The 27,383-nt window shown below is 38.1% G+C and overlaps 5 protein-coding genes across 10 annotated transcripts; 3 read left to right on the top strand and 2 right to left on the bottom strand.

Annotated features, from left to right (window-relative positions):
- Window positions 1-2: 2 nt before the first annotated feature.
- Window positions 3-9,994, bottom strand: Tapas (tudor domain-containing protein 7 tapas). Of its 3 annotated transcripts, none has more exons than XM_083039518.1 (17): window positions 8,346-9,994; window positions 6,020-6,176; window positions 5,585-5,799; window positions 5,164-5,324; window positions 4,829-4,931; window positions 4,451-4,747; window positions 4,168-4,311; window positions 3,765-4,106; window positions 3,482-3,676; window positions 3,132-3,392; window positions 2,811-3,059; window positions 2,354-2,689; window positions 2,050-2,264; window positions 1,609-1,819; window positions 1,420-1,529; window positions 1,194-1,345; window positions 3-1,111 (listed from the first exon to the last, which is right to left on the bottom strand). In XM_083039518.1, exons 2-17 carry the CDS (start codon window positions 6,099-6,101, stop codon window positions 858-860), a joined length of 3,327 nt encoding a protein of 1,108 aa, XP_082895644.1. In that variant the 5' UTR covers window positions 6,102-6,176; window positions 8,346-9,994; the 3' UTR covers window positions 3-857. The 3 variants fall into 3 exon arrangements, with proteins under 3 accessions (XP_082895644.1, XP_082895645.1, XP_082895646.1); XM_083039519.1 differs by having other exon boundaries at window positions 4,697-4,747; XM_083039520.1 differs by lacking the exon at window positions 4,451-4,747.
- Window positions 9,995-10,135: 141 nt separating this feature from the next.
- On the bottom strand, window positions 10,136-16,093 carry Pabp (poly(A) binding protein). The gene is made up of 4 exons (XM_083039525.1): window positions 15,319-16,093; window positions 13,393-13,703; window positions 12,335-13,283; window positions 10,136-10,822 (listed from the first exon to the last, which is right to left on the bottom strand). The coding sequence occupies exons 1-4, from the start codon at window positions 15,509-15,511 to the stop codon at window positions 10,368-10,370; spliced, it is 1,908 nt and encodes a 635-aa protein (XP_082895651.1). The 5' UTR covers window positions 15,512-16,093; the 3' UTR covers window positions 10,136-10,367.
- Window positions 16,094-16,356: 263 nt separating this feature from the next.
- Window positions 16,357-17,571, top strand: LOC145936881 (cytochrome b-c1 complex subunit 7). The gene is made up of 4 exons (XM_083039540.1): window positions 16,357-16,506; window positions 16,619-16,669; window positions 17,057-17,223; window positions 17,288-17,571. The coding sequence occupies exons 1-4, from the start codon at window positions 16,479-16,481 to the stop codon at window positions 17,363-17,365; spliced, it is 324 nt and encodes a 107-aa protein (XP_082895666.1). The 5' UTR covers window positions 16,357-16,478; the 3' UTR covers window positions 17,366-17,571.
- A 137-nt stretch (window positions 17,572-17,708) lies between these two features.
- On the top strand, window positions 17,709-23,548 carry Napi-iii (Na[+]-dependent inorganic phosphate cotransporter type III). 4 transcript variants are annotated; one of them, XM_083039533.1, is made up of 7 exons: window positions 17,709-18,456; window positions 18,544-18,738; window positions 20,434-21,304; window positions 21,386-21,592; window positions 21,675-21,885; window positions 22,070-22,722; window positions 23,148-23,548. In XM_083039533.1, exons 3-7 carry the CDS (start codon window positions 21,101-21,103, stop codon window positions 23,376-23,378), a joined length of 1,506 nt encoding a protein of 501 aa, XP_082895659.1. In that variant the 5' UTR covers window positions 17,709-18,456; window positions 18,544-18,738; window positions 20,434-21,100; the 3' UTR covers window positions 23,379-23,548. The 4 variants fall into 4 exon arrangements, with proteins under 4 accessions (XP_082895659.1, XP_082895658.1, XP_082895657.1 ...); XM_083039532.1 differs by having other exon boundaries at window positions 18,544-18,970; XM_083039531.1 differs by having other exon boundaries at window positions 18,544-19,092.
- Window positions 23,549-23,697: 149 nt separating this feature from the next.
- Window positions 23,698-27,359, top strand: LOC145936873 (EF-hand domain-containing protein 1). The gene is made up of 5 exons (XM_083039527.1): window positions 23,698-23,836; window positions 24,033-24,169; window positions 24,556-24,878; window positions 25,090-25,547; window positions 26,188-27,359. The coding sequence occupies exons 1-5, from the start codon at window positions 23,789-23,791 to the stop codon at window positions 26,962-26,964; spliced, it is 1,743 nt and encodes a 580-aa protein (XP_082895653.1). The 5' UTR covers window positions 23,698-23,788; the 3' UTR covers window positions 26,965-27,359.
- The last annotated feature ends 24 nt before the right edge of the window (window positions 27,360-27,383 follow it).

The following is a 27,383-nucleotide window of genomic DNA, read 5'->3' as shown; positions in this document are numbered from 1 at the left end:
AATTACGTAGTGGAAGCGATTAATCATATGATATTTAAACATGTGTAATCTGCATATATTATATATGTTATGTATGTATATGCATGTATGTATGTATGTATGGAATGTCGTTATATTCAGTTAATTATACACAGCCAATCTTTGTCGTTAGACAATCATACTGTTCTGTTTAATAACATGAAACGGTCGTGCTAAGTTAAACAACGACAAAGAAATTTAAAAGAACATAACGTAATATTTTTGCTAAGGAATACTTGAATTATTATAATATATAATATTTCCCCCCAAAAATATACAACATATTTAATAAAACTTGGCTTCTAAATAAACTTTACGTACGTTATAACTTCAACAGCAATACATCTCTGTCTAACTGTGCGATAACAAAAATGTAATTGGTAATGAAGAACTATAAACAGTAGAAGCCAAAGGAAAAATAACATGTCTATGTAATCATAAACATAAGCCTTTAAACGAACAATAATAAAACAAGTGTTTCTTCAATAAATCGATCTCCGCTATGCGCGTTATAATCTAACGTGTTCGTATCTTTTAATACTAAGAAAAAAAAATAATTTTTCTGAACAATGAAATGCGCAATCACGGAGACAAACTCAAATAACATTAAATAAAATTAAATATTCGCGCGTTATCCTTCTGTTCACGCTCATGCCGTCTCTACGGAAAAAAATAATTAAAAAAATAATAGAAATATATTTACGCATTACTACCCCTTTAGGTATTCGCGGTTTTGCAAGCGAAAGCGACATTACTATGCCATTATAATAAAAGGATAACGATAACGTGACGGTAAAGAAAATAAATTGTTTCTTCAGTTACTTAATCAATATAAGAAGCTAACTAGATGGAAGATTCTCCTCGAATCCATCAATATATTTGGCACGTTTCTCCTCCACCAATAACTTATCGATGTATATGTCTCTCTCAGTGCTGACATCGATTAATCGTAAACCCAGTACGGTGCCATTGGCCGGCGAGAGGTGATCGAACATCGATTCGGCAACCACTGAGACAAAGTCCTTATCGAGTACTAAATCCTTAAACCTGACACAATCATTTACCGTCCAGTCGCCATTCATCGCTTCTATTCCTGATTTTAAAAAAAAAATCGTTAAAATTCATACGAAGAAATAATTCGAGCATAAAAGAAAAGGACAATTGTATTCTCTTACCGATAAGTTTAGCCTTCACGGCCTGATACGGCAGGTTTAAGAAATCGCTCCTCAACGGCTGCAAGCTACTGCGTGATACTATTGTCACATCCCCAAAGTCGCAAAAATATACGGATACCTCATTATCGCTGATAATATTTGTGACATAAACTCTGAAACGAAATCGAGCCGTTGTTCAGCGAAGAAAGTCTCTCGTATATATCGCAAAATTGTATACATCGCGTACCTATACCAATCCTTTCGAAATTTGCCCGCATAAAGCTTGTTCTCGCCGACAGTTTCCAAAGGTGGACCATCGTATTTAACATAGTATTCTTGCAGAGCAATCATCATTGTCTGAAAATGAAATGAGGTGTAGCGTAATAATGTACCGCGGTTTAGCTAATCAATTAAACTTCGATGTGTATACATATACCTTCAATTTGGGCACATCCAGCAACGGTTGCACGATAAAATGTCCTGGATGTGCAGCTAATGTCACGTGAACGTCGAAATAATGGCCGATATCCGAGATGGTGGGTGGATTTAATTTACCAACAGATTCGAGAGCGCGAGAATTTCTACGTTCCAAACGTTTCTTTGATAATTTATTATTATTAACATTGTTATTACCATCTTCATTCGCTCTGCAAATACAAAATAAAGTATTTTTAGATTCATAAAATCATAGGAAACTATATAAAACAGTAAAGTTAAAATATAATAAGCAGTACACAGCAAAATAGAATAATAGAATAATAGAAATGTAGGATGAAAAGTACCAAGATAAAAAATACAAGATATAAAGACGGTTAGAGTCAAATATTCCTCGACAGGAAATGAAAAAATAAATGAAAAAGTACATGAATATATTTACTTTGATAATTCGCTATCGCAAATCAATGATGTATTTATAGAGGCTAGCACGTTGTCCGGTTCAATTCTCTTGAAAATATCCACTATTGGGATTCCGGTTGTACTTCTCTTGAAGATCCTTGCCAAAAGCAGATCCGTGTCCGACACCAGTTCGCAAAATCTCTCCACGAGCCTCTCGTTGAACTGATCGAGATGGTGCAGAAAGATCTGCTTCGCCTGGTTTATCACGCGCAAATCCACAAGTATCAATCATCTCATCCTTACGAAATAGTGAAGGTTGAAACTCGACGGAGATTCATTGTTACCTGTGGTGGGATGTAGTGCAGAGCATTCGTCTCGTCCATGTAGAACAGATCTTTTTTCGATATTGTGACGGTTTTACCGACGTCTAACAAGGACACTGTTACTTTATTGTCAGATATATTCGTCACTCGCGCCCTATACCACTGCGAATTCCACTTTGCAAAGTACGTTTTTGTGAAGGTAATCGTTTCCCTCGCCAACGAGGTCGTCGTGTTGCGTACTAATATTTGCGACAAGGCCTCACTGCTCACCAGATTTCTCACGAATGAATTTAACTGCGCATAGACCTTTCCGTTCTCGTCTATGTGCGTGACATATAATTCAATTAACTGTCCCGTCTGCAATGGGAAAATAGTCAACATATATATATGTAGAAAATTAAAAAGAACTATAAGAATGAAATTGAATGTAATACAGTGAAATTTTCACAATTATATATATATATATATATATATATACTTGTAAATTGGATGCGATCGCAATATCTTTTATGATCTTGTCTATTAGAATTTGATTTATATCTATATTTTTTCCTTCTAGACTAATATCATAAAAAGTCACTGTCGTGAATGAGCCATATTCGTCGGCTTTTATGTTATGCACTTTCGCCAAAAACATTTGCTCGATCATAAGATGACTCTCAATCTCTGGAATTAACTGGGCGTAATCACAAAACTCTTCTAATCCCTGAAGAGCTACTCTGGACGCCTGTATAAGATAAAAATACGTATGATTAACGCGCGAGAGCGCAACTGAAATAAGAAATAGAACAAAGATTACTTGGGCTGAAAGCATGCAGAATTTCTTGTCCAGAGGATGTAGCACATCAGATTTATATTGCTCGTCGTAACCCTCGTCAATAAAGAAAACTGTGGCGAGTCCGGTCTCGAAGTCGAAATCTATACATTGAACTCGGTGCCAAGAGTTATCCTCGAGAACGGCGTAAAAATCGCCAACGACACATTCCGCCGACTGGGTCAAAAGGGATTTTTTCTTATCATAACGCTTCGTCATTTTCTTCCTCATTTCGACGAAATTATCCTAAAAAAAAAGAGGGAGAGAAGAGGGAAGAAAAAAAAAATAAGTTTTAGGTCACGAAAAGAAAGGCGAATGGATAATATAATACTTACATTATACTTCTCGAAACGGATCCAAATTTCGGCCGTGCTTATGACGCAAGTAATGTACACCTGCCACGTAGTCGTCTGGGGTAGTGTCAGTTTACCGGGTGCGGCAGGCCCGATCGGGTTTAATTGTACCTTCTCATTAGACGGGAAGCTATTCTCAGTAACATCCTTGAATGAGGTGGAACTATTTTCCGATCGCTAAAGTAGAGAAATATAGACAAGAATGAATTCCGAGAATAAGAAAACCGAAAGGAAAAGTATGCGCATGTCGTAAAATATATATTACTTTCAAAGTCGGCAAAGTTCTGCAAAGTATCATCGAATCACCGACGCCCTTCTCCTGATTTATGTCCACGCATTTTTCGATAATCCTCTGCCAGTTGTGGGGTAGGGCCTCTTTATATTGCTCGCAATAATATTCAGGTAGTAGATGCATAAAGACCCCGCTGTGATGTTTGGTCACCATGTTCAGAATGCGCTCCTCCACCAATTTCACGTCGGCAGTCGTTACCTCGGGACTCGAGGATTCTTTGGCGAGATTCACCAGAGCCAATCGCGCTGCAATCTTCTCGGCTTCCTCCTCAGATGCCGCGTCTTCCGGATACGTGTGAAATGTGTGCGCACCAACCTGCGAGATTTATGCATCGGTCAATACAAAAAGAAAAGAAAAAGAAAATATGATTATTTACCTTTACGCTAGCGTAAATAGTTATTTTCAAAGAATGTTTCTCCTTTTTCGAATACATCTTATATATCGGTAGTGGTAGATTCAATGTGTCGGCACGAATCTGCAAGTCTCTTCTAGGATCGGAAATCTGACATGGTGGCAAGACCTACAAAGGTAATTCAATTGGAAAAAACGTATAGTTTGATCGAGAGGATACTGTCGTTTTTTGATATTCTTAAACCGCTATCAGCCAACTGCGAAGGCTGATCCGACTGTCGTAGTCAATAGTTTAACATGGGCTTTACCTGATATTTATGAAAAATTGATGGAATAAACGAAGACGCGTGACCGTTATTATAATTATTAATCGGCGGCGAAGGTGTTCTAGGCATAATAGGAGTATTTCTAGGAGGAGAAACTTTGAGTCTCTCACTCGGTTGCAAGGATCTGAACTCTGCAGTCTTTGGTTTCAAATTTATCACAGACGATACTGTTATCTTGTCATTTAATACTTTGCACGTTAAATCTTCGATAGGCTTACAATTACTAACGCTTTGGTTCAAAGTCGCTATACTGGGATTTGTCATGTTATTTGTCAGTCTCTGAAATTATTAATATATGATTAATATTTAATGACAAAGGTATAGCGAGTTTGTGGAATTGTTTGAAACACTCGCACTCACTTTAACAGGAGAAATTGGCGGTGTACTCAGAGTAAAACTTGATTTCTCGTTATTAATCAAAAACGGACTCGATACCACTGTTTCCATGAGAGGTAAAATGGGTCTAAAATGTTATTTGTTATAAGTATGTTATAAATTATTTATATCTCTTATATACGTGCAAAATATATTAAACAATTTTAATCGACTGAATCAAGAACAATTAAAGCAAGTTTAATTGCGAGCATATAAACTTTTAACTATCAGAAATAGAGCAACATATCAAACTGAATGATAAAAAAAGATATTTGTATAAAATACAATATTTATACAAAATTTGTATTTTTTTCATATACCTGCTGAAATCTGTATACAAATTGCTTTTCCCGGGTGTTGATATGGTAAAAGAACCAGGGGAATTTACGTAATTGCTCCTAGTAGGTTGAAATCCATTGTAATTATTGTTGTTTTTAGCACCAGGCGAAAAACCTCTAGTAGTGTATCGAGATGGAGTCCACTGAAAAAGAATTTTGTAATTAATTGTAGCCACATAAATGCAACTTAACTTTTTGCGTGTCAAAGCAAGCGTAAAATAATGACTTTCAACAGTTTGACGCAATACGTGACGTAATACATCATCAAAATGCATAGATCGGATAATCGTCGAGAGTTCTTTACCTTTTATTAATCGATATTTATCTATCTAATTTGGCGAAACGGTGTACTAGTATATTTCGACAACCCAATTATATTCGCTTGAAAAATATTGATAATTACTTTTTTCGATGAAGGTCGTATTTTTCGTCGTGGTTTTTGTCGTGAAATCAATTTTGTAAGATGCGCCGTCGTCCTGGAAGGTGTAGCTTCTACATATAATTCTCCATTTCTTTTTGTTACAACAACTTCCGGTATATTACGTATAAAAGCTTCAAGGGTGGAATATCCTAATTGCTTGAATGGTAGCGCTTCTCCTGCGATTATACGGTAATCCGCTATAAGGAGAAAAAGTTTCTTTATTAGTCTTTTAAAAATGATACATAAATTAATTATGTATTAGAGCATATTATAAGATTAATTTATCAAAGTATTATTAGTCTTTTAAAAATGATACATAAATTAATTATGTATTAGAGCATATTATAAGATTAATTTATCAAAGTATTTAAAATTATGCACTAATAACAAGATTGTAATAATAATTTCATTATTTACCTCTTAAATTGTCCAATTTGATACCACCTTTGCACGATATCAAACATGATCGCAAATTCTTCACAACGTCGTCTTGATCCATGATAATTCTCTCTCATAAAAGAGAGAATACAGGAAGAGATGTATTTAAATCTTTCAAGTATACTAATTAATCGATCTGAAAAAAATTTCATAGATAAATAATTTGTAATAAAGCATATAATTGTTTATCTCTTAGATTCTAAGATAGGCAATAAAGGAATAAATTGTGTTGGAAATAAAAAAAACAGTGACCACAGGACATCTTTATTAAATCTCGATCATTTCATGTTGAACCTTTGCTGAACTAACAATCTCTTACAAACTCTCATAACATGAACTAAATATGTAAGGCTTGTGTACCAAAAGTGTAGAGACATAAGAAAGATATTCGTCTACAAATATATAGATGACAAAGGAAGTAATAGGATATCAGAAATGTGCAGCGTATGCAGTTGTTGTTGAGGCACATTTTATTAAATTTTAATTATGTGTTAATAGTTAATTATCGAGTTATATTTTGTCATGTAAATCTTTGTAAACGCATCTTGTAATGTGTGAAGTAAAATAATGTAAAATTTGTGATATAATAACTAAAGTTTGTAATATAATGTAACTGTATACTATTATAATGTAATATAATATCCACGATATGATGTAAATACCAACATTACTGTTCCGATATTACTGCCAGTACTGAAAATATATAACATACGTAACGTAAACTATAGGTTTTCACTGGCAGTAATATCGGAACATACCCACAATATTTAGTACAGAAAGAAAGAGAGAGAGAGAGAGAGAGAGAGAGAGAGAGAGAGAGAGAGAGAGAGAGAGAGAGAGAGAGAGAGAGAGAGAACTTGAATAAGATAAACAAATATAGATTATTAAAAATTTTCTTTTATATTATGTTATTTATATTTCTTTATTATTCTCTCTCTTGAAGAAAATGACAATATCTACGCATAGATAAAAGAAAAGAAAAAAATGAAAACATTTTTTTTGAATAATATACATTAGAAAATTTTATCCTATTTATCTCCAACCTGTGATAATGATTCATATTTTCCTAGAGATTGATTTATTTTGTCTATTTAAATTTTCTTTTTCTTTTATCTAATATATGTTACAAATTTAACAATTAAAGAGTAAAATTCTTTCATCTATTTTGTGTATTAGTACCTAAAAAGGACAATGCAATTTAGATGATGGAAACATTGCAATGCAAGATATAAATAAAGTAAAATATCCACAAAATAACACTTTCCCCATGTTCCGATATTACTGCCAGTACTGAAAATATATAATATACGTAACGTAAACTATAGCTTTTCAGTACTGGCAGTGTATATCGGAACATGCCCTTTTTTATATATTTTTCTCCTATTTTAAAAGATTGCAATTTTTCATGATACTGTGTTAATCTTTTTGAGAGGTCATAATTTTCAGAAAAAAAGAAGAAAAACTGCAATTAAAACATTTTTAATGCGCACTTTTCCTTGTACCTCGTTTTAAAAAGTATTTTAATAAGAAATATTTTGGTAGATCAAAAATGAAATTCGACAATATTTGAAAAATTCTTGAAGCAATTGCAAAAATTGCAATGGAGATATAATTGAAAACGTGTTAGATATTGCTCAATTTAAAAGAAAATTTAAAAAGAATTTATTTCATCGATCTCCGAATGGAAATTCCAAATTTTAAAGCGCTGTATCTTTGTTGGAGAAGAAACTTTTGAAAGCTAAAAAGTTAAATTATTAGTATAAGCCTTGAATTATCGTAAAAAATGCCTGAAATCTATCTGAATTTAAAAATAAAAAAAAAAGTAACTTGATTTGTGGACACCTTGTATGTATCTCAAAAGCGATGTTACGCAAATTGCGGTTCATATAGTTTATATACGCGTTGCGGATGTGTGCCATCGCGAGAGAACAATGTCGACTGGCGCGTCTGAAAGTCTGAATGAGATTCTGAGTTGACGAGCGCCGCTCCGATGACAAACAAACATACACGATCTCGCAGGCGAGGTGTATGGCTTCCTTACCTTACCGTATATTGCCGTATATATGTATATATATATATATATATATATATATATAGATATATAGATATAATTAACGGTAACGACGGAGATCGTGCGAGAATAGAACGATTTTTCTACGCGGCGAATCGCGCGCGAGCAAAACGGTATATCGCTGCCTCTGATAAGTCGGCCGATTCCACGGAACGGGGTGTACAATCGGGGTCATTAGCGAACGGTGGACGGTACATGACGTGCAGGAATGTATGTATACATGTGTGTATGTACCTTCTCTCTCGGTCGCCGCTGGCGGCTGGCGACGCGAGTCGAACAACTCGGATTTCGTCCGATTTCGTCCGATTTCGTCAACCGCTCGATTGTTGTTTTTCGTTTCGCTCTCTTTTGTGCGTTCACGGAACCTTCGTCCGGGAAAGAATCGGCCCGCGCGACCGCGACTTTCCCTCGCTTTCCTCCTTTCGTGTCCTCGAACCGGCTCTTGGAAGATTCACCTTATACCTTCTGGGAAGACGTACACATGCACGACACACGATCGACTCGATCCGACTGATGGTCCCGTCGACGTTTCTTTTCGCGAGAGCGCGCGCCTTCGCGGAATCTCTCTCTCTCTCTCTCTCTCTCTCTCTCTCTCTCTTCCTTTTTCTCTTCTCCCACGCGACAGCCTATCAGCTCGTCGAAGTGGGTCGCGGCCGCCAATCGCGCGCTTGCTCTTCGCTGGCGCGCAAATTTTTTTTTGAAACGCTTTTTTGATACCCTTAGCGCGACGCATTCCGATATTTTTAGGTGGATTTTGATCTTTGTTCGAGCTGCGCGATTAGATCGATTTTTGTCAAGTCCTAATTGGACTACAAGGAGCGATCTATATAAGATTTCTCTCTTTGCATTTCGCTTTTCTTCGAAATAGTTTGAATCGAAACAAATATCTCTTAAATTTTTATTCAAAACAGTTATTTATATCTCTCGCATCAGGTTCAATTAGAATTGTACATTATATTCACAATATCGTATCACCTTTGTCTTAAAGCGTCAAAAGACGAAATAAAAATATAAATGTTGCGTGAAATTATACATGTATTATATATAACAGCAGAAATGATATTAAAACTAATTTTTCTTCCCCTTGATTCTTCCAAACTTCAATTCCTGCTTCGTGTATAAATCAATTACTTCGTGTGCAATCGTAGAACAAAGAATTTATTATCTTGAAAAGGAATACGCGTACATATTCGAAATTTCAATCATCATGGGTATAAAGAACATGGAAAAGAAAAAATTAAACTCTTTACGAACCGATGACATCATTAATCTCTCGTTATCGCTCAAGTATCGCCTTACAAGAGTCTGCGACGGTTAAAACATAAGACGAGTTGTATATAACTGTTATCTAACTTCCGAGAAACTATAAGGGACAACTGGAGGTGAAAAGTATCAACAGAGATGCTGCGAGACGCTTTCTTCCATCTAATCGTTTTCTTAAATTAAAGATGTGCGTTTAGGAAGAGGAAATACGCGGGGAAAATTTTAAAAAATACAGTCAGCGGACGCAATAGTTGTAGATACTATTGGGCAACAATTGTTAGCTGCTTACAGATTGTTATATATTTTTCAAATTCAAATTTCAGACATCAAATTAATTTTATTTTTTTGAAAACTGATCGTCTAACCATTACGTTCGCCGAACGCGATTTAATCCAATTTTTCCATTTTTATTTTTATTTTTAATCAGACGTTTTGTTTAAAAATAATATTTAATTATTTTAAATCTGTGATGAAATTGATATAGAATTAATAATCTGTTTCATTTCTTTTTATTTTTTTTTTTCTGAATATTTCTATTTTTTTCTAAATTTATATATATATATATATAATTTGAGTTAATATAAAATTATATATAATAATCTCTCTTTTTTTCTTTTTTCTCAAATGGACGCAGTTAAACTTTTAAATTCTAAATTCGTTTACATTTTTATGCGATAAATTTACTTTCAAAAATATAAGACAACTCGGGAGTGATTATCGCTATCAACGTAAAATAAAAAAAAGAAAAAGAAAAAAACATGTATCTTGAAAGAAAAATTTATTTTTATAGATGAAGAAAACATTTTACATTCAATTGTTAGTATATCAACTTAATCGCGTATATAAATGTACATATATATATAAATTGAACTCGGAAAAAATAAAAAAAACGAGAGATTATCATATGTAATTCCATATCAATGTTATTGCAGATTAAAAATAATTGAACATTGTTTTTAAATAAAAGATCCAATCTCACAAAAGCACGGTCTCTTATTCCTTTTTCGGTGCAACAGCTTGCTTGGCCTGATGAGCCTGTAACACGGCCACGGCCTCTTCGACCTTGGCTTTCAAGGATTCGTTGTGCTCCAGCATGTGAAGCAGCTCGCTGTTATCGATCTCCAACAGCATACCGGTGATCTTGCCGGTCAGCGACGGATACATGCATTGAATGAGCGGGAACAATCGCTCGCCCAGCATCTGCTTTTGCTCCTGTGGCGGCGCCGCCGCCAACATCGACGCGGTGAGCGGTTCCTGGCCTTGGATGTGTACGGCCTGCTGCACCGAAGGGCCACTCGGTGCAGGTAACGCCATAGACGTCTGCGGCGGGTTGCGCATGTTGGCGGTGTATTTGTAGTTCGAAGGACGGCTTTGACCAGGCGAAACCCCGACGGCAGGCCCGGCCATGGAACGACCCTGCATGTTGGCGCCGCCGACCGTTTGTTGACCTTCAAGGAGAACAAAATATCAGTTGGGCGTGAACATTCCATCTATTATATTTTACAATAATAATTTTCTATGTCTATTTAGAAGGGTAATGCTGAATATCGAGTATTGAACTAATTAATAACGCGTCATTTCCAGAAATTTTTTCTGGGAAAGACTTTACTATTTTTAATAATATGATTGACATAAAAAGAATCGACCGCAATCAAAAAGTGAGTTTTGTGATTGTGCCGATGGTAATGATCGTCTCGAGTCACATGAGTTTAGATACATCATTACACCGATACTCAAGTAGAGTCGATGAACCGTTTTGTTTACAGCACTATAAACACACTTCAGATAACACTAGACGAAGTACTTTAAATGTATACGTTCGCGCATTCTCAATTTTCTTTCTAACGGTTTCATTTCTTTGTACAGTTCTCTTTCTCGCTACATTATTCGTAATAATATTATGAAAGTCTTGAATAGCTTCGCGTAAAATCTTGAAAATCTTAAACGTTTAAGTCTCAAATGTTTTGATATTCTCGAAGGTCAATTATTATATAAATTTGCAATATATATTATGTTTATACATCTTTCTACACATGTAATTGTATATATATATATGAATTATTTGCCAAATTATTTATAATCTACTTAATAATTCAACCGAATATTTAATTAAATTTGCCAGTTGTATAGAGTTAACTCATATCCAATTATGTACTTTATAGAATTAAAATTTGTGACAAAATTATATCATCAATTACTTTAAAATGATATAAAACTCACATCAGTTGAGAACGGTAACGATTCTTCTTTATATGTTTATCTTATCTATTCTCTCTTTATAAGTATTCTTTAAAAGTTACACACAACTCTTATTTATCTATTTATTTATATCGAGAAAGATAATCAAATAGAAATTTTGTAATTTTTGTTGGATTCCAAAATGATTGTATGCATACATAGGTATGGAAAATAGTATTATAGGAAATCCGATGATGGATTCACATTGCAGAGAGATTGTATAATCTTTATAATAAATAATAAAACTACTTAAAATAAACTCTTTTATTACATAAAAAAAAATATAAAAAAAAATATGTATATACCTCCTTTTTTCCAACATGTTCTCATAAAACCACCTTCTATTTCAAACAAAAATACAAATAGAAAGTAAATTTAGTCAACAAATATATAATATTACTCTTTAAAAAAAACTCTTTAAAAAATAGATATATTCAAGAAAATAATTTCTATTCGTTCAGACTTTTTAAGACATGAAAATTATTTCAGTCTCACAGAGATTCGAAGCAGTATAAAGTGTTTCGAATTTTTTGTAAAATGATAAAAATTTGTACAAGTATGATATTGCGCGCGCGCGAAGAGATGAAGTTTGATACAATGAAATGAGTTCGATTCGATACAGAGAAATGAGATAAGAAACAAAATGACGAAAACCTAAGCGTAAAACCGAGTTTTAGGCGATCTGTAGTATCTTTTCTGGCGTATTTTTGTGCCGTAAATACCTGTAATAGGTCTAGCGGACATGCTGTTACGCAAGGCGCCAGCCTGTGCGGCAGGGGCGCGCTGCGCCGCTCGGAAAGGTGCGGCTTGCATCGATGCGAATCCGGAGTTTCCGGTCTGCGCGTTCGGTCGTACTTGATTCGGTTGCGCCGGCCAGCGCGGAGAGGCGCGGAGTTGAGCCATCTGAGCGGGCCCGTAGAAGCGCTGCGGTTGCGGTATAGTGGGAACGAAGTAACTACCGGCATTACCGGGCTGGAATATCTGGCCCATTTGTTGCATGCGCACGTTCGCCATGCGTTGCATGTACTGAGAGGCGAGATGCGCTTTACGGTCCTCCTTCCGCTGCGCCAGAGCTACATAGAGCGGTTTCGAGCCTACGATTCTTCCGTTCATCTCCGTGACTGCCTTGGTGGCCTCCTCCGGCTGCGAGAAACACACGAAGCCAAAACCCTTACTGCGACCCTCCTCCATCATTACCTTGGCGGATGTGATCGTGCCAAACGGCGTAAATTCCTTGCGCAGACGCTCGTCGTCGATCGTATCGTCCAGATTTTTCACGTAGAGGTTCACACCCTGGTAGCGATTCAACCGCTCGATCTTGAGCTGCTCGAACTTTCGCTTGAGTTCCTGCTGACGCTCGGCCTTCTTCTGAGCGCGGCCGACGTACATACACTTGCCTTCGGAAATCTCCTTGCCGTTCAGCTCGATCACCGCCTGCTCGGCCGCGTCCGGGTCCTCGAACGCGACGAATCCAAAGCCGCGCGATTTGCCGTCGTCCTTGCTCATCACTTTATGGCTGGTAATGGTCCCGTATTTCTCGAACATCTCTCTGAGTTTCTCGTCCGTCATGTCCTCGCCAAAGTTCTTCACGTAGACATTCGTGAACAGCTTGGCCTTCTCGCCCAATTCCTTTTCGCGCTCTTTGCGTGGGATAAACTTGCCGACGTACACCTATTCGTTCCAGTTTCGGAAACAGAAAGAGAAACGGGAAGAAAATTCTGAATTAATATCGCTCCAATCTTGCGATGAAAAGAGACGAATATAACTTGATATACTTTACCTTTTTGCCGTTCAACAACATGCCGTTGACTTTGTCAATCGACTTGTTGGCCGCCTCCTCGGTCTCGAAATGGACGAAACCGTATCCTTTAGAAGCGCCTGACTCGTCTTGCGCGACCTTGCAACTTAATATGTTACCGAAAGCGGAGAATGTATCGTACATCGCTTTATTGTCTATGTTTTTGTCTAGATTCTTTATGAATACATTTCCGACGCCCGATTTGCGTAAGGAAGGATCACGCTGGGACCACATGATTCGAATAGGCCGCCCCTTTATCATGTCAAAGTTCATAGTATCCAGGGCGCGTTCGGCTGAAACATAAATTGCGGCAAATGAATTTCACGCTCTGTTATCATCTTGCGAAATGTATAGAATACAATTTTTGTGTGCGGCATTCTAAACAAAATTATTTCTTATCGTTAAATAAATGTATGTACGCGTGTATATACAAGTGTCATTTTTGCGCGACTGCGATTAAAAGAAAGATATCAACTAAAGAGAGATATATCTGCAAAAATTTAACGCACAAAATTTTTAAACTGTATAAAATTATATAAATTATCTAATTTTTAAATTACAAGATTAAATTGATTGCTCTTTGTATGATTTTAATTCTACTGATATCGAGAGAAAGTAAACACTTGTCTGATAAGAGAATCTGAGATATTCGACATTCTAAGGTGATGATAAAAAAAATTTGAAATAACACAACGGCATTGAAATGATAACAAAGAAAGTCTATAAAATTCGAGCGAAATGTAACATAAATTTTATAAACGAAACAGGCGAAAAAAGTGAAATCGAAAGCTCCTGTTTTGAACCTCCATTTGTATATAAAATTCAAGCATTTTATTGCACTTTCTGCATTTTTTAGATTGAAATAGATGTTATTTGGTTCTGAAATTTCTACAAAAATGTGAAGAAAAAATACAAATTGAAAAGTATATCCAAAAGATATGTTTTTCATCTTTTTATGAGATATTTTTACAACGCTGAACTGTAACATTATAGAGATTCGTTCATTCTCTAAATTTTCCTTTGTTACAGCTATTTCATTTGCTGAAATGCAAGATATGCAGCTAGAATATAAAGGTAAACCACAAAAGATAGAAATATAACAATAGAACAATATAACAATAGAAAAAGGAGTCTAGGAATTGATTCTGGTCAGTTTCTTTGTCTTTGTTATTATTGGGACACCTACTAGGACACCAGGTAGAAGATATCAAAGATGGAAACGTGAAAAAATTGTTTTCGGTATTTTTTCTTTGCCGGATGTATACCCGTACCTTTGTATCGCCGTGAGAAGCAAATTCGAAGGTTAGACAAAGAATATATATAGACGAAAATTAACCTTCTCGGTTCGAAACAAAGCAAACGACAGGAAACTCGTCGAGATACGCAAGAATTCCTTTGCGTGCGCAGTTGCACTTTTCTAAATTTTCCTCTCCCTCTCTTTGTTTCTAGGCCATTTTCATCTTACATGCGTAAAACGTGCGAAAAGCGCGGGGCACCGCGTGCGGAAGATTCGTCATTCGTCTTCCGCTACGACGCGCTCTGGCGTGTATTTTGGAGAAAAAAAAAATGTAATAAGATAAAACAAAAAAAAACAAAAAAAAAGAAAAGAAAAAATTAAGAAACACCCTTCCCTCTTCCCCGTCGTGGTTCAACGGTCAAATACCATCGGGAAACGGAACGACGACGTCGACGAAAAGGTAGAAGGCGGATGGCGGAAGGGAAGGCGAAAGCAACATGGCGGGGCAACAGTGGGGCACGTGTGTGAGGCCACATGCCACATGCCACATGCAGCGAAGCAGGCGTTCGCCATTTGTGCGCGCGCGCGAGAGCGAGCCCACGTTGCGTCATACATTCGCGATGACACGGAGTAACAGCGTAGATGCGATAAATTGTAATATGATGACTCACCGTCAGCCGGTTGTTGAAAGTTGACATATGCGTAGCCGAGCGAGCGACGGGTAATCATGTCCCGGCATACACGTATCGACAATACGGGACCCGCCGACGAGAACTTCTCGAACAGCATCGCCTCGGTGATGTCGGTATGCAAGTCGCCCACGTAGAGCGAGGCCATCGGGTAGTTGGGCGCTCCGGGATTCATGGTGCTGGCGGCTGCGGAGTATCGTGCTTCGAGTCCTCAAGTCCTCACCGGAGAGTGTGAGAGTGAGAGTGAGAGTGAGAGAGAGTGTGTGAGAGAGAGAGAGAGAGAGAGAGAGAGCGCGAGGCTGAATGGAGGAGAGAAGATACCAATATGGATGGATCGAGCGCAGTGCCTCTTTCTTCCGATTCCCTTTTGGCTTCCACGCGCCAAGATTTTGCTTCTCACTCCCTCCTTTGCTTCCGCCGTCTCTTCTCTTCCTCGCAATATGGCTCTTTTCGCACAAGTCCTCTTCTTTTCTCTCGTCTCGTCTTCTCGTGTAGCGTCGCGTCCCGTCACTCGCACACTGCCAGGGTTACGACGGTTTTCGCCTACGGTTTTGCGATTTTTTTGTATGCGTTTTTCGGAGACTTTTTTACTTTTTTTTTGGGGGTTTTTCTAGAAGAGTTAGTTTCACGAATGAACGTAGGTTGTGTGGCCTATTTCGGCGAAAAAAAAGGAGACACACAACCACACGTGAACACAACTCTACTCTTACTGAGGCAGAAGAGCGTCGCGGACAGTCTCCGAACTTCCTGCGCGCGTTTATATACTTGGCCGTGCAACCGTCGTCCTCCACTTCCGGCAAAGTAGTCCTTTCCGCGGTCTTCAGCGACATCTACGACTAGGGATATTCGCGTTTCGCCATCGACTCGAGAATATCTAGACGCGACGAGCCTCGATTGGCTGGCGTAGTTGGAAGAACTTTGTCCCGATTGGCTAGCGAATAGGGAATTCCTAGAATTCTCGCAGTAGCAGCCAATCGGATACCTTTGACGAACTTGATGAAAACTTTCCGTTTTTGTACACATCTTTCGTTTTTCGTTTGATTAATGACAATCAAACACGGTCCGCCATTTAACTTTGGACAAGTCGAGCAAAAGTAATTTCTTATTTACGCGATCATCGTTAAAAGCTTCGCATCCCGAAAATGAGCTATCCGATGAATCGGTTGATTAGTAAGTAGACAATTTCATAGTCTACTTTAATGAAATTCGATATGATTTTATTTCTAGATACCGCGATATATTGAGATACAGATTCTTACATAACGCACTACTTTGTTTTCAGCCACCAACTTTAGGAAATGGTGCTATAACCTTAGTGGATTTAATCAATACGGTAATGATAGATTTATGTCAAAGTTGTATTAAAATTTGTTAGATTAGTAATTTGTCTAATATATTTAATTAACCTGCTTTTATCGATTACATTCTCCTACATATATAGACTAATTTTCATCAATTTGCTTTTGTTGAATTTTTAAAAGTATTTAATGTGTTTCGAACAGTATTTATAGTCATCTCTTGAACTATTTCAAATATATCATCTAATCTGAATCACATCTGTGATGCGTTGTAACATTTTCTACAACGATTGCATATACCCAAGTTTTTTTATATAAAAAAGTTGGCATCGACAAACATAATAATTTACATATAAATAAGATTCTAATAGCATAATCATTATTATAATTTTGGAATAAAGAATGAATTGTGTTTTGTTTAGGATTGTGGAGGGATGATTGTTTGTACGAAAGTTCGGATGTAATAGAAGCATTAAGGCGCCTTCCTCAGCATATCAAAGATGAACGTAACTTTCGTATAGTGAGAGCCATGCAATTGGATGCCAACAAAAGAATCCTGCCTAAGGAGCAGTGGACTAAATTTGAAGAAGTATGTAAACGTTGATTGCCAGTTATCCAAAGTTTGCATGGCTAAGAAGAAGATATTTTTGCAGGATGTCCTGTATCTTCATCCCTACATCGAAGAGGTTCAGAAAGAGCGCGAGGAGAGAGAAAAGTGGAATCTGTCATAATATGCCACAAGAGTTGTTATAGTAAATGTTATAAAAATTTACTTACATTCTCTAATGCACACTTGTGCGACAAAGAGTTCTGGTCTGTACATACATATATATTTAAGATACATAGATATTAAATAAATTATATTCGCTTCCTTATAAAAAAAAAACGGCCATTTAAGAAATAAACGGCGGTTTTCTCTTTGTCGCTTTTCAAGCAATATCCTGCATTCTTGGTTGCATCAGAACATCCGTCTCATTTCCTAAACGACCGCCTCCAAGTAACTCGAATCGATAATGGTTGTAAAAGATTTGTTCTAGAGATATAGTCATATTAGTAAAACATTAACTTCATATTATTATTAGTGTTTAATTATCGTTTAACATTTGCGTGTTCATTTAATAATTGATAACTTGTGTTACATAAGAATTATTAAATAAACTCAAACACGATATGATAAAATATATACCATATGCATATAATCGAAAGTCGATTGTTGCGTCTGTTTGCAGTTCAGTTAGCTATCGTTACGTAATAATATAAATTATCAATCGTTTAGTTTGTATTTACGATAATTAAATGGTAATAATAATATAATGATGTTGATACGTTTTATTAGCACATTTTCCATGACTAATCTTTGTGCAAAGGAGAGTGGAAAATGCGACGTAATAAATGTTGCAGAATTATATTAGATAAAATTAATGTATATATTAGATTTTTATATATAATGTATTTATATTTAATTATAGGTATAAAAGAAGCATCTTTTTTATTTTTGAACGGACGCTTAAAACGGATTTACATAATTGAGTTTTCGTGTTGCAATTTTATTCTCTGAATTTCAATATTCAAATATAAAAAATGCTGATATTTTTAAACCGCACATATATATAGAAACATTACTTTTTGAATTTTAATTTGTACTAATTTTTACATATGTGAAATTGAAAAGCGTTACAATATTAGGATTACTTTCGACAAGTATCTTGGAATCGCCAGTTCTTTTCTTCCCCCTTCTTGGGTCTTAAAAAAAGAAGAAAAATTAACAGAGATCAAACTTTGCGAGTGAAAATTGCTGCACCCTCTTTCGCATTTTCCAAAGGTATCTTCAATGTTAAGTTTCGAATCTAAACTTTTTGCAATTTCTAAATCGACATTGCGAAACTACTAATCTCGACTTGCTTCTCAGCATTCACGGACATGCGGACGAATCTGGGCAGACCGGATATCCGAGAAAAGAAGAAGAGAATAAACAGGAGAGTCCTCGACGGGATTCGAGCGGCGCGGCGCCAACTCGGGGATCGTCTATTGATCGTCATTGAGCCGCATCATCATCCCCCGTGGCATACTGTGGCATACGCGCGTGGCGGCATTCATTTCGCGGGTAAATTGACGGATCAATATTTCACCCCCACGCGGCCGACTGAGCGGCGGCATCGCTAGATGAGACTAACGAGAACGAGCGAACGACGAGCGGCCGTCAAAGTTACAAGAACGCCGAGCGGTTTCGGATCGTCTCGCGCTGGAACCGGCTGCTGCTGCTGTTGCTACTGCTGCTTCTGCTGGTGATTCGCCGGCCGATCTCTCCGAAAAAACGCGAGTGTCTCTCGGACGCGGTGCGTGCTCTCTCATTCCTTGCCCGGATGACCACCCGGCCGCGTGACTACCGACGTTATGCCCGCAACGTGCTGAAGGACACGGCACGCGTTGGCCAGCACGAAAAATGATTCGGAGCGTGGTAATTGGAATCTCCTTAATACATATCGGGCTCGAATCGTTCGTCGGCGGTTTTTTTCCGTGAAAAAAAATGGCTCGACGATTAAATCGAGGATTTTTATCATCGCTTTGACCTCAACGGTTGATCGGAACGGGTATAAATCGAGGGAAAAGATAATCGGCGACTCTTTTGTAGCATCTTTTCCCATTTCAATCGAAAAAATTCATTGGATGCAATCGTCGGATGATGCAATTGCAACGTGGGAATCGTAAAAGTCCTCATATTCGGCGAATTTTTCGTTCCGCGAAATTTTCGAGGGTGGCATCTCTTTTGGTATCAGAAATTGAAACAAAAAAACGCTTCTCTATGAATTTCGAGGCGAACTTGTGACGATATGTTATTATACTAATTTTCTTATCGCTATACGGTTCGAAGATCGAATTATGCGGCGGATGACTCAGGGGTCGCGCGTCGAAATGTTGTACGGGGTGGCTTCGATCGTTAGCTGTCGCGAAACTTGATGCTTTTCGACGCTCTTTCTCGATGACAAATTTCGAAAATTTCGAGTATTATATTACAAAGAAAATGTGTCGTAATAATCTGGGATGACGTAATAACGGCTTCGTTAGAATCTCGGGAAGGGGTGAGAGGGGGAAGGAGAAAAAATCAGTAGGAGTGTGTAACGATCGGATAATTCGCTCGTGAGTGCATGCAATACTGCATTCAGCCGGCAAAAGGAAGTATCGCGGCTCGTTCTTCGAAAGAATCTAAATTTTATATTCCCACTATCGAATTTTTTTCTCTTTTTCTAACTCTCTCTCTCTCTTTCCTTTTCTGAATTGAATAAGTTTCAAATTAGTTTGATAAAAGACGATTTTTTTTAGTAATTAATTTTTTTTCGACTTATTTGTTCTAGAATGTAATAACGAACATTTGTTTTTTTTTTATTTCATACATGTGGTTTATTTTATTATATTTTATAATAGCCTAATCTACCAGAAAATGTTTTATTTTAATTTAAAATTGTTTTATTTTGTAATTAAACAGAAATTTGTGCTTGTATTTGTTTCTTATCAATCAATTTTTTCTGAAAAAAATAAAAATAAAATATTTTGTTCCAAAATATTGTATATTTTATTTTTATTTTTTTTTTCCAAGAAAATTTATCGATAAGAAATAAATGTACAGACACAAATTTCTGTTTCATTATGAAAAGCGCCGATTATTTAGTTTGAAATACATAGTCGTAAGAGATCTAAAAGTGGAGAATATCCGTAACGTTAATAAAAATTATATATTATAAATAAAATATTTTATACCAGAGCAAGTTGAAATAAAATCGTTTTATACATTTAATTGCAGATGCGGGGAATACAGCGGCCGGCGTGTTTCCACACAAGGAAAGCGCTGTCAGAGGAGTTGATAGAAGAAAAAAACTCAAAGATCGTACGTCACAATCTCGATCTCAAGGAAGAGTACGCAACAATCGTAACGAGGATAGTCGGTGAATAATTAGTCATCTCCCGATTCTCCGGGTTTAATTAACTCGACACAGTTGTGCATCGACAACCTGTGACGAAATTTTACATCACAATGTTAGAAATTAAATCAGGTGCTGCGCCAAAACACTACCTCTGCTATATGTACAAAACTATTGAAGAATTGATCGTATTAGGACTACAATGAAGATATAGATGCATTATATTATATTATGAAAGAATATATATACATTCATTCACAAGTGTATATAGAAAGAATATATTCTGATGAATAAGCGTTTACACATACAGTATTAATATAACATTCTGTATCAGAAAAGGCTCTTCCTTGTACTACGAGGTTGCTCTTAATCGATTAACCGCAATTAATTGTTATGGAAGTTTAGGAAAAGAGAAGATACGGCGATGATTTATGCCTAATTTTTGGATGGACGAGGATAATAAAGGATAAAGCGGATAGCGGTTGCACACACGCGCAACACGCAAGGCTCAAGCAGAATAAATTAAGTTAGCTAGAAACGAAAAAAACAATGAGTATACCGTACGATGAGAGCTTAATCTGGATAGTGGTGGCCGGTTTTATAGTGGCGTTTATCCTGGCGTTTGGGATTGGCGCCAACGATGTCGCCAACAGCTTCGGGACGAGCGTCGGGGCCGGGGTTCTCACGATATTCCAAGCCTGCGTTTTGGCGACCTTCTTCGAGATCGCCGGCGCTGTACTGATAGGATATAAGGTGGGCGTCGCGATATGTCAAATATCCATATGAATATGATCCAAAAACTATTTTAATTTTATCTACTTTACTTCCCCATAGGTTTCCGATACGATGCGAAAGGGTATACTGGACGTCTCGTTGTACGAGGGTCACGAGAAGGAGTTGATGCTAGGAGCGTTGTCCAGTCTAGCCGGCTCCGGTATCTGGCTACTGCTGGCAACCGCGTTACGACTTCCAATTTCCGGTACGCATTCCATTGTTGGTGCTACAGTCGGATTTTCTCTCGTGTGCAGAGGTACCGCTGGGGTTAGTAGCGCTACAACGCGTTGCAATCTAGCGATGAGAAATGAACATACCTCAACTTTAAATCACGTTAAACTGTACACAGGTAAAATGGATGGCGCTCGCTAATATAGCTGCGTCCTGGTTTGCTAGTCCCATACTCAGCGGAACCATGTCCTCCAGTATCTTCTGGCTCCTGAGAAAATACGTACTCCACTCTGACGAGCCGTTTGAGCAAGGTCTCTATGTTCTCCCCGTGGTATACGGTCTGACCATTGCCATCAATGTTATGTCAATTGCACTCGACGGACCTAAATGTGAGTATTTTCGCAAAATTAATTCCCACTTTTATATATATATATATATATATATATATATATATATATATATATATATATACATATATATACTTGTATACTTTCAAAGTCGCGCGTTTATTTTCAAAGAAAGAAAACTTGAAAAACAGGAAAAATATATACCTTTTTACCTTTAATTTTTCAGTATTAATGTTGGATCGAATGCCGTGGTGGGGTAGCTTGATAGCTGCGTTGCTACTAGGCAAATTTGTTGCGATAATTGTATACGTGTTCGTGGTACCGTGGCAGAGAGCGAGGATACTACTGACGTCAAACGGTAGCAACGAGGAGACAGCGACGACGACATTTGGCGCCTGTCAAGACAAGAAGGAAACGACGGCATTGTCGGTAATCTCCGAAGCACCTTGCGGCGACAATAGCAACGGTAACGCGAGTTTGGCGGTAACGACGCCGCAGTTGCGCGGCAATAGCAGCGAAAGCCCGTTGCTGATGGTCGCGCAGGCGGAGGCGGAGGAAAACGCGCAGGCAGACGATATAGACGAGGAAGAGCAGGTGGAGGTTTCGCGGTTGTTTGCCTTTCTTCAGGTACTCACCGCGGCATTCGGCAGCTTTGCCCATGGCGGCAACGACGTCAGCAACGCGATCGGTCCGCTTATCGCGCTCTGGGCGGTATATTCGGAAGGCTCGGCTAGGCAGGAAGCTGAAACGTCCATACTTATACTCTTGTACGGCGGCCTAGGTATCTCCACGGGACTATGGGTGTGGGGACGCAGAGTGATACAGACCTTGGGCAAGGATCTGGCGCGTATCACCCCGACAACTGGATTCACCATAGAGGTGATTGAATACGCGATTATTTTTCGGAGAATCACCAAAGATTTAATCGAAATATTCCATTCTTTCGAGTGTGCGCAGGATGTTTTTTTATGCACAGATGGAACAAAAATCATAGTACTCAAGTACAAGAATAAGTTTCAGTAATCGACATGAAAATGTAAAAAGAATACTTTAATCAAACTCCAATTAATTTAATTGGCGATTAACGTCAATTATACATATAGAAATTTTATCATAAACAATTTTGTCAGTTTAAATTAATCAAAGTTTGGTGGAATTCACCCTAAAACTAATACTATTCTATTTTCGAAATATATGTTATAAATTGCAATATGATGCAATAAACATCAGAGCTCAGGGCCGTAGAGATCGAGCATCGAGCATCGAGCATCGAGCCGCGTTAATCTCGATTCGTTCGATTGCAGGTGGGTGCCGCGGTGACGGTCCTGCTGGCGAGTAAGATCGGTCTACCCGTATCAACGACGCATTGCAAGGTCGGATCGGTGGTATGCGTGGGATGGGTCTCGCGCGGCGGCAAAGGAGTCTCGTGGAAGCTGTTTCGCAATATCGCGTTTGCGTGGCTGATCACCGTGCCGGTGGCCGGCTGCCTGTCCGCTGGCTGCATGGCCATCTTCCGCGAAGTACTTAGTTTGTGATCGTCGCGCGGCCGAGAGGACGCGGCTTGAGACGCAGAAAATCGCTATCCAAGTACCGCACTCCTCTGTTGTCGATAAAAGTTCTTCAACAAATAAATATGGTCGAACACAGAAACTCCACAACTTTGTCACGTTCCTTTTTTCGAGTCCGTTTAAGCGTCCCAATAATCCTAACGGAAAAAAAAAAAAAAAATGAAATAAAATAAATAACTCGGGGGTCAGGCTGCGCGGCGATACGAGGGTTGAAAATCGATGGAAGCAGCCCGCGTTGTTATAGAGATGCGTTTAAACAAGTGTCTCGAAATAACGCGATGTCGAATGGGTTATATATGAATCAACTTGATCATCACGCGAATATGTCTCTGCGTAAGATACATTTTTAATACATCACTGGATACTTTGGCATCGGCATGGCAAGTTTGCCCCCTTTACCGGGATACATCTTTCGAGATGTTAGCGTGAGTGTCTGAATAATTAAACCCCTTCTCTCTCTATATATATATACATATATATTTTTTTAATGTCATCGCGAGATTATATAATTCATTATATGTATAAGAATGCACGTGGATGTAATCAATTTTTATATATACCTTGAATCGACGATATATCTTGACTCTAGCGGGAATATATTTGAAATTTTCGTTTCATAAGGTCAAAGATTATAAATTGCCGCACAAGCTCGACATTTTAAACGGCTTTCCTGTAATACGCGATACAAATTACGGCTTCGGTAGAAGACCGACAGACGCAGCATCCGCTCGGTATGCCGAATGTCCAGATCCAGTTGAGTAAGTAATCGCGAACCTTTCTGTTCCAAGACCATATCGCGCGTTGTTCATTAATATTAATTATATTATTTTATTCCATAAGCACTAGACAATTAAAATAAGATATAAGATTATTAGAATTAAAATTAATTGGAATTATTTCGTAATCTCAATCTTGATTTTATACACATGTATTATTGCTTTATTTAGAAATATCATGTATGTAATTATTATTTTATTATATATATATATAGAAACAGACGCGTATGGCGTGTATTAAATATTATATATGTACCGAATTGTTTAATTGCAATTGGAATAATTATACGAATTTATATTCTCCGGCTTATTCCCTTTACATATACATATATTACATTATCATTAATTTGATGTCTTTGATTACATAGATACGATCCATCATTGACTTATGGCCGAGCGCCTCGTTACGCTTTTCGGCAATTCGTGCCGCGTTACGCGTTATTTGCGCAAAAGTGTCTCCGTTTCAAGGCCTTCTTCCGTCAGGGGGTCTTCGACTCCCCGAACGAACACTATCGCGTTCGCCACGTGGATATCGTTTACTACTTGGAGGACGACACGCTCTGCGTGATTGAGCCGGTGGTGGACAATGCCGGTTTCCAGCAGGGCAAATTAGTGAGGCGAGGTAGGATCCCGAAGAACGCCAAGGGAGACTCGTTCATCTGGAAGGACTTGAACGTCGGGATCAACGTGTGTATGTCATATGCCTTCTTTCCCTTCCGCCTATATTATTTCGAGCAGAGAAGACGCCTCTCTACGAGATGCACCTCAAGATTTCCTTAAAGAAACTGGCTAAAAAAAGCATTTTGTTTACGCGAGTTATAGACTATGTATAAAAAAAATTATAAACTTTTGTATCAAAATATATATCATACGAATTTTGAATAGCGTACGCGTTTCCCTAGGTATCTACGGCGTGGTCTATCGTATCGTCGATTGCGATCCGTTCACCAGGGAGTTCTTGACGAGCCAAGGCATCGATGTCGGCGAAAAGGAGAGTCTGCCCGCGGATCCTTATGCGGAGCAGCGTAAGGTGAAGTACGACGGGACGGCTGGTAGGATCGCTACGCGAACGATGAGCGACGATGTTAGACGGCGTTTTCTAGAATACGACGGCATGGTGCTATCGTTCGACGCTACGTGGAACGACGATCGTTATCGGGTGCTGTATTTTCTGACGGACGATACCGTGGCGATCCGCGAGGTTCATCAACCCAACGACGGCAAGGATCCCGTGGCGATGCTGCTCAAGCGTATGCGCGTACCCAAAAACTGGCAAAGTCTGCCGTCCTGGCATCCTAGTATCTACATGGAGTACGGAGACCCCGAAATTACAGAGTATTACACCCCGCGAGATTTTAGAGTGAGACTCGATTGTTTGCTTTTGCTTGACACTAAGTTCTCCAATTAAATAGCATGCAAATCGAATACAACAAAAAATGTTGAGTGTTTAAAAGATTACCACCTAAAATTTCTTCTCAATGTGTGTGTAATTCACGAACGTAGAATATATAATCTCGAAACTTATCGGATAATTAAAGATAAGCGCGTGAGCGCTTCCGTTACATTTTCAAAACATTTCGTTTATAAAATATACAAGGTGTTTCAGATGTAAAGTGATCAGTTTCAATAAGTGAGTGAACTTGTAGGTTTCAAAGTATCAGTATATAATACAATTTTGTGTCAAAATCTAAAATCGTATAAAGATAAATCGAGGAAGAGAAATTTTGAAATTGAAAATAAACTTATTTTCAATACAACATGATAATAAAGCTCTTTCGGATTTACATTTATATAACATTTTTTTTAATTTCTACTCATAGAACGTATTGGTAAAGTTTTGACTTTGAAATACCCTGTATATGTAAACTGTTAATATCAAGAAATTTTAACAACACTCAATTTCTGTACATACTGTCTAAAGAACACACGACGGTTTCTTCAGACGGTTTATCCGAAGCGAAAGAAAGTGAAATTGAAATCGTATCGTTGATCATCCTCAGGTAGGCGAAACGATTCTCTTGTACGGCCGATGTTTTCTGCTACACGACTGCGATGCCTTCACGCGAAAGTACTACTCCGACGTACTGGGTACTTCGCAAGCGGACGCGATTCCTGGGAGAATCGAGAAACCTACGCTAGTCAAGTGCGAAACGTCGCCGCATATAAAACTCGATAGCCCTGAAGACACGTACGCCAGTTGTCCGTCCTTCGTGCCGAGGTCGCCCAGGAAGAACATCATTCGTCAGCTGATCAACTTCCCGAAGAAACTGCGCTACTCCATGCGGATGGATGCGGTGCATCCGGAGGACGAGGATCGCGATTTCGTGCTGGAGTACAGACTGAGCGACGGTGCCATTCGAATCAACGAGAGGGAGAAGCACAATTCCGGCCGGGACGAGGCTTGCTTCCTATCCTTCAGGCTGATTCCGAAACCGTGTAGTACGAGAAGAGACGATCCAGAGTACTACACGCCGGAAGATTTCTTTGTAGGTGCACGGATCAATGTATTCAATCATCGTTTCGTCGTCACCGGCGCCGATCTGTTCGTGTATCGCTACGTCGAGGCGAATCGCGACAAATTTTGCCAGGAGGTCCGGGAAAATCTGCGCAACTACTTTCTACAGCAAGGTATGCTGCAGGACGACGTGGGCGCCGAAGCTAGAAAGATACAAGAGACGGAAGATGAATGCAAGCTCGTTGCGGATAATGGAAAGATCGTCGAAGATGACATTGAAGCGAATAAGTGCGCAAACGAAGAAACTAATATGACTAACTAAGAATTGATAGCGACTTGACTAATTAATACGGAAGTGATTAACGCGAATCTGCTGATTTAACCTGTCCGTTACTTATATGCAGAGCAATCTGAATAATATCGATAAACTTTACAATTGAACTCTTGAAACGAATTTTAAATCGATTCGAGCGGAAGCAATCGAATTGTCGAAGATTTTCAAGTTATTGTGAAAGTTAATGGGCAAATAACTTTAAATAGTCTTTAGGAGTAGAATGATAAAAATTTTGTCTTTCTTGTTTTTGTTTCCATTTTATACATTTTAATCAATTGAATAAATGTTCAAGATCTATAAGGTTTTATAATAAGGTTTAAAATAATAAAATGTCAAAAAAGAAGGGGGGGGATGGGCGTGTAGACAAATTACAACGATAAAAAAAATTTTCTGTTTCCCATATCGAC

Source organism: Prenolepis imparis, unplaced genomic scaffold (genome assembly GCF_030444845.1).
Source record: "Prenolepis imparis isolate NDT839.2.m4 unplaced genomic scaffold, iyPreImpa1.0 SCAF_5, whole genome shotgun sequence".
NCBI lineage: Eukaryota > Metazoa > Arthropoda > Insecta > Hymenoptera > Formicidae > Prenolepis > Prenolepis imparis.
This window is presented reverse-complemented; position numbering and strand designations above follow the sequence as displayed.

Excerpts from the sequence above, each read along its gene's own strand:
- Tapas (XM_083039518.1), bottom strand. The coding sequence starts at position 6,101 with ATGGATCAAGACGACGTTGTGAAGAATTTGCGATCATGTTTGATATCG. Across the intron at positions 5,800-6,019 it reads CAAATTGGACAATTTAAGAG|CGGATTACCGTATAATCGCA; the intron begins GTAAATAATGAA and ends TTCTCCTTATAG. Across the intron at positions 1,530-1,608 it reads TGGATGTGCCCAAATTGAAG|ACAATGATGATTGCTCTGCA; the intron begins GTATATGTATAC and ends TTTCATTTTCAG.
- Pabp (XM_083039525.1), bottom strand. The coding sequence starts at position 15,511 with ATGAATCCCGGAGCGCCCAACTACCCGATGGCCTCGCTCTACGTGGGC. Across the intron at positions 13,284-13,392 it reads TGTTGTTGAACGGCAAAAAG|GTGTACGTCGGCAAGTTTAT; the intron begins GTAAAGTATATC and ends TGGAACGAATAG. Across the intron at positions 10,823-12,334 it reads GTCCGCTAGACCTATTACAG|GTCAACAAACGGTCGGCGGC; the intron begins GTATTTACGGCA and ends TTCTCCTTGAAG.
- LOC145936881 (XM_083039540.1), top strand. The coding sequence starts at position 16,479 with ATGAGCTATCCGATGAATCGGTTGATTA. Across the intron at positions 16,507-16,618 it reads TCCGATGAATCGGTTGATTA|CCACCAACTTTAGGAAATGG; the intron begins GTAAGTAGACAA and ends CTTTGTTTTCAG. Across the intron at positions 17,224-17,287 it reads AGTGGACTAAATTTGAAGAA|GATGTCCTGTATCTTCATCC; the intron begins GTATGTAAACGT and ends ATATTTTTGCAG.
- Napi-iii (XM_083039533.1), top strand. The coding sequence starts at position 21,101 with ATGAGTATACCGTACGATGAGAGCTTAATCTGGATAGTGGTGGCCGGT. Across the intron at positions 21,593-21,674 it reads TGTGCAGAGGTACCGCTGGG|GTAAAATGGATGGCGCTCGC; the intron begins GTTAGTAGCGCT and ends AACTGTACACAG. Across the intron at positions 21,886-22,069 it reads TGCACTCGACGGACCTAAAT|TATTAATGTTGGATCGAATG; the intron begins GTGAGTATTTTC and ends TTAATTTTTCAG.
- LOC145936873 (XM_083039527.1), top strand. The coding sequence starts at position 23,789 with ATGGCAAGTTTGCCCCCTTTACCGGGATACATCTTTCGAGATGTTAGC. Across the intron at positions 24,170-24,555 it reads GAATGTCCAGATCCAGTTGA|ATACGATCCATCATTGACTT; the intron begins GTAAGTAATCGC and ends TTGATTACATAG. Across the intron at positions 25,548-26,187 it reads ACACCCCGCGAGATTTTAGA|GTAGGCGAAACGATTCTCTT; the intron begins GTGAGACTCGAT and ends GATCATCCTCAG.